Source organism: Prunus mume, linkage group LG3 (genome assembly GCF_029339155.1).
Source record: "Prunus mume cultivar Tortuosa linkage group LG3, ASM2933915v1, whole genome shotgun sequence".
Classification (NCBI taxonomy): Eukaryota; Viridiplantae; Streptophyta; class Magnoliopsida; order Rosales; family Rosaceae; genus Prunus; species Prunus mume.
This window is the reverse complement of record NC_142700.1, coordinates 26,408,981-26,414,980: the sequence shown is the minus strand read 5'-3', so window position 1 is coordinate 26,414,980 and position 6,000 is coordinate 26,408,981. Positions and strand designations below refer to the sequence as shown.

Below are 6,000 nucleotides of genomic sequence, written 5' to 3'. Positions count from 1 at the left end.
TATTAAAATTCAAACTTAGTATCACATATAATGAACAATATTAAAACTTGAAGTGAATAATAATAAAACTCCATAATATATAACAACAACAAAATACTACTCCATTATAAAATAATAACTAACATTAAATATATGCTTAAATTTATTTTTAGGAAATTTTTTTAATATGGAAATTTATCTTAGATAATATTAGCTTGCAGATATTTTTAAAGACCTTATAAATATTACAAGCTGAAGATATAAACACAAATTCAGCTGCAGTGAGTTGGATACGGCGCTGTGGTTGATTGAGAAAGAGAGGGGTTTGACTTCCTCTGTGTGCAAGATGGAGATTTTTCAACATTTTTATTGTATTTTTCGGTTTTAGACCGCGAGATTATCGATAATATGGCGATATATTGCCCAAATAATGCATGAAAATTGTTAAAATTATCGTCCATGACATTATCGCGATAATATCGATAAAAATATCGATATATTGATGATAATTAAGTGGATATGTGTAAAAATATCTCCCACTCAAAAAAACTATTTAATACCATGCCCTGAACCACCACCGCCTAACCCCAACCCCAACCCCGCCACCGCCGCTAGACCCGCAATCCAAACCTTGATCCCGACTCCTGAGCACTAGAGTCCAGCGTCCCAAACTTCGATGTGAAAACTGAGCTCGAAACAAGAGACCACAAACCCAAAACCTGGACCCCAAATCTAGGACCAAGACCCAATAATGCTCAAATCCCAAAAAGGGTCAATTAGAATCCCGAATCTCAGACCTCGTTATCGAGCTTCAAACCCCAAACAGAAGCCCTACACCACGGACTTAGTCTTGCCCAATATCTTCACCTGATACCCAAACCTGAGATCTAGACCAAGTCTTTGGGCCCCAAACACCAACACTCGTTCAAACCTGGTCCTTGGGCCATAAACAACAAACCTCAAAACCAAACCCTGGACTTAGGACCTGAGTTGTGAACCCTGGACTCGAAGTTAAGCCACAAATCCTGAAATCGAGTCTTCTAACCAAGGCCTTCATTCCTGGACCCTGGACCTGAGGCCCAAATCCTATGCCTTCACCTTGGTCCATGAGCCCTACACTCAAGTTTCGTACGCTAATGCCAACCACATTTTCCTAACTTCGAAACTCACATAGAATTTGTATTTATAAAAAGCATGTTTCCAGATATCAAAAATACTGACATCAATTGGGTTTTTCGGATTGTATCGTAATGTTTGAAACTTGTTTTTGGAACATGAATCAAGCAAGGCCTAATAAACCCATATTGAATCAACTTTCAAATCCAATCCCACAACAAAAAGCATCCTAAACATGCAAGTTTATGAGAAAAACCTGACTTTCTGATGCAAGCAAAGAGTTACGTGAAGACTACTTATACAAGCAAACAAATAGAAGAATAAAAATTAAATAAAAAATCTTCTAAATGAGTACAGTAGCACAGTGTTCCCTATCTTCAGAATCATCAGCTCGATATTTAGGTATGGCAAAAGACAATTTGTCTGGTTTGATAGGTAAAGTAATCAATCTTTCCCGAACAAAAAGTCAACTCTAAACATCCCTGCGAGGTGAAGCCTGGAGAAGATTGAAACCAAGAGATTGGATATTGTGTCGGACATGGTTAAGGTTTGCCAAGCTCTGAACATCCCTGTGAGGTTTCACGTTGGCTGTTGAGCAAGTACAACAAAGTTTCAGAACAATTGTACAACAAAGTTTGATGTCCCCTTGAGCTCTTTATGTACAAAGGAGGCCTACCTTTGGCTTGAAAAACGATTCGATACAACGGCCGTGTGCAAGATATTTTTCTAAAGATATCTTTAGAGAGAGAAATGACGAGAATTGAACTCTAGCTTCTTAATTCAAGCAATTATTTGTTCAGTTTCTTTTGTAGCAAGATTCTGGTTGAAAGCCAAGTAAAGTGCCTGCAAATTTGGAATCTAACACAGTTCCACAAATTTCTTCGGCGCAAATTATTGTACGTAGTACATGCTTTTGTTCTCAATAATTCTTTAAGCATTTTACTTTATATAGTCGTTTAAAAAGCCTAGTGAAACATGCAAATGTAGCTAGGCATATAGTGTTTCTCCACAGACAGTAAGTAGAGCTCGCAGAAATAAAAGCAATGGTAGAGAACAATATACCAGACCAACCCTCCAAATTAGTAGGAGACACTTATAATTAACATCAATTTGAACCAGAAACAGAGCATGTTATGTATGTGGTCAGGGGCGGAACTAGTATATGGGCTAGAGTGGGCTCTAGCCCAGGTACTTTTTTTATTAAAAAAAAAAAGTATGTGGTTGTGCTTAATTTGTGAGGGCCAGCTTGGGTTACGTGGCCAATGCATTGGATCATTGATGGCTGGCTGCTGTTATCTTTTTATTATTTTATTATTATTTTAAGTTTTGTGGTCTATTTCCTATACAATAAAGTATTCTACTTTCCCATTGAATAAAGTATCCTAGTCTGATATGATGAAGTATCCTATTCCTAGCCTAATTTGTCCTACACAACTTTATAAGTATCTTAGTCAGTCTAATAAAAAAAGAAGAAGACGATATTCATATTTATGAAACTTAGCCCTAGCCCTAGCAGTCCCAAAATAATATTTGCAGTGTTTTGTATTCTGTGCTACCAAAGTCGAGTTCATCGTCAACAAGCGTAATAAAGGTATCTAACTCTCCACAATCTCGAATTATTATTATTTTTTCATTGATTTGTTTAGTATAAAGTAAATTGTTCTGTTTTTGATATGTGTTATTAGATTATAATGTCACATCAGAACCAAGCAAGTAAAAGAGCAAAAACTATTGATTCATTCTTCAAGAAAAAAAATGATGGTGATAAATTAGACAATGACAAGGCTTCTACATTCAATGATAAGGCTTCACCATCAATTGAGTCACCTCATCACACATCTTCCCTAGTTGAACCTCACCAGTTTGATGTTGCTTTTTTGGAACGAGACCCTGGTAAACGTATTCAAATATCTGAATACCCTATTAATCAACGTGATGAGGTTCGATGTGCTTATATCAAAGTTGGGCCTTACCAACCAAAATTATTAGAATATCCAAGGTCTCAGTTTGGGTCGCAATATCGTCGATTTCAATATTCTTGGTTCTCTCAATTTCCATGGTTAGAATATTCCCCTTCAGAAGATAAAGTCTATTGTTTTCCTTGTTTTATTTTTGGTAATGGTCGTCCTGCATTAACTACTGAGGGTTTTAACAATTGGAAAAGAGTTAATGATGGAAAGAATTGTGTATTTTTGACTCATGTTGGAGGTCCATCTTCATCGCATAATACTTGTGAAGGATGTATGGAGGATTTGATGAACCCATCTCAACATGTCGACAAAGTTATTAATCGACAATCAAAGGAAGACATTTTGAAAAACCGGTTACGGCTCAAGACAACGATAGAGTGTGTTCGATGGCTTACATATCAGGCATGTGCTTTTAGGGGTCATGATGAATCTTTGGATTCTAAAAATCGTGGAAATTTTATTGAAATGGTCAAGCATACAGCAAAGTTTAATGATGAGGTGGCTGGAGTTGTTTTAGAGAATGCCCCAGGAAATGCAAAATATACCTCACCCAAGATTCAAAAGGAGATTTTAAATATTCTTGCAAACAAAGTGAGAAAAAAAATTCGTGAAGAAGTTGGGCATGCTGCTTTTTGTATCCTTGTTGATGAATCACAAGATACGTCAAATAGAGAGCAAATGGCTATTGTTTTAAGATTTGTTGATAATGATGGTTTTCTACGTGAACGTTTTTTTGACATTGTGTGGGTTGAAGACACTACTGCGTCAACACTTCAAAAAGAGATCAAGAAAGTACTTGATCTCCATGAATTATGTATTGACAAGATGAGAGGTCAAGGATATGATGGTGCTAGTAATATGCGGGGTGCATGGAATGGGCTACAAGCATTATTTCTTAGAGATTGCCCATATGCATATTATGTACACTGTTTTGCTCATCAACTACAGTTAGCATTAGTTTCAGCATCAAAAGAAGTAGCTACAATTTGGTTATTCTTTTCATCATTGAATTCAATTGTCAATGTCATTAGGGCTTCTCCAAAACGTCATACTGAGTTACAAGTTGCTCAATCAATGAATATTGTAGAGCTGTTGATTGCTGGTGAACGAGAGACTGGTAGAGGAGCTAATCAAATTGGTACCTTGCATCGACCTGGAGCTACTCGGTGGAGTTCTCATTACGATTATGTTTGTGACTTAATAGAAATGTATGATGCAGTTTGTACGGTTCTTGAGAATATAAAAGAGGATGGATCCACAGGCTCTTTACGTGGGGAAGCTACTGGTGGATACAATGCGATTAGGCAATTCGAATTTGTATTCATCTTGCATCTATTGAAAGAAATTATGGGACTCACAGATATCCTTTGTCGAGAACTACAACATAAGTCTCAAGACATCGTGAATGCTATGAACCTAGTTGGTACAACAAAAGATGTCCTTGGAAAATTGAGATTAAATGGTTGGGAAACTTTTATTGGGAAAGTTGATTTGTTTTGCAAGAAACATGACATTGACATGCCTGATATGAATGCTCAATATAAAGTGGGAACAGGTCGTTCTTGTCAACAAAAGGACAATATTACAGTTGAGCATCATTACCACTTTGACATATTCAATGATGCAATAGATTTTCAATTGGCAGAGTTGAACAGTAGGTTCAGTGAAGGGGCAATGGAACTTCTTATTCTTAGTTCAGCTTTGGACCCTAGTGATTCTTTTAAATCATTTAATATTGATAAAATTTGCAGCCTTGCAGAGAGATTTTATCCTCAGGATTTCACTCCAAAAGAGTTACATATTTTGGAATGCCAGCTGAAACTTTATGAGGCGGACGTACCTCATCATCCTGTACTTCAAAACGTGTCTACACTCTCTGAATTATGTCGGGGATTAGTTGAAACAAAAAGGTCAAAAAGATATCATTTGATTGATAGGTTGATCCGTCTTGTGCTAACTCTTCCTGTTTCTACGGCAACTACTGAACGAGCTTTTTCAGCTATGAAACTTGTTAAAACAGCTCTTCGCAACAAGATGGAGAATGATTTTCTAGCAGATTCTATGGTTGTCTACATTGAAAAAGAACTTGCTGACAATATCAATTCAGATGTAATAACAAAAGATTTCAATTCTCTCAAGGATCGCAGGGCACAACTTCAATAAGTACACTTTTAATTATGTTGTTGAACATATTATTTAATGCATACTTTGCTTGGTTTATACTTTTATTTGATTTAATGTATACTATTAGCATGGTTTATATGATTTAATGCATAGTTTTATTTTAGTTAAAAAATTTAGCTAGCCCACCGGTCCAAAAATTCCTGGTTCCGCCCTTGTATGTGGTGTATGTGTTTCATATAATAAATCTTTAGCTAACAACTGGCGCAACTTGTTTCAAAGCAATTCCAACGTCTAACTAATTTGAATAGCTAAATACTGTCATCTCGGTTAATATTTATGCTTAAAATGCTCTACCTAAGCCTCATTTGCTGTTTCAGTGTCTACAAGTATGAAATTAGACATTTAAGGCCTTACATTAAAGCAAATGAAGATTGTAATACTAATTTTCGTGTCATTCGTTGTTGGTTTGGATTGTACTAATTCAGCAGCAGTATTTGGGGGGATTATTTCTCCTGTCTTCCACTTTTCTTGTCTCCCTCAACTAAATGCCCATATTCTGAGACATAAAACACAAACTGAGACAAGGACACTAATGATTCTAGGCTAAAGCTACTGGTTCAGGGAGTGTTGCGTACACTTTTGTATAGCTGTAGGGAACTGTGACCTTCAAAATCAGTAAAAAGCTTCACTTCTCTAAGATCCCATGTAAGTTCCTTTTGACGGTTCATGTACCTGGAACAATTGATTGTTTCAAAGTTAACCCTTCAAAGGTCCTCATAGATTTTTATCAATAGAGCCTAAACCTTAGACG

The 6,000-nt window shown here is 36.3% G+C and overlaps 1 protein-coding gene across 1 annotated transcript; it reads left to right on the top strand.

Moving 5' to 3' along the window:
* The first annotated feature begins 2,666 nt into the window (after positions 1–2,666).
* Positions 2,667–5,228, top strand: LOC103342444 (uncharacterized). Its single transcript, XM_008246072.2, has one exon. The coding sequence runs from the start codon at positions 2,787–2,789 to the stop codon at positions 5,226–5,228; it is 2,442 nt and encodes an 813-aa protein (XP_008244294.2). The 5' UTR covers positions 2,667–2,786.
* Positions 5,229–6,000: the final 772 nt, after the last annotated feature.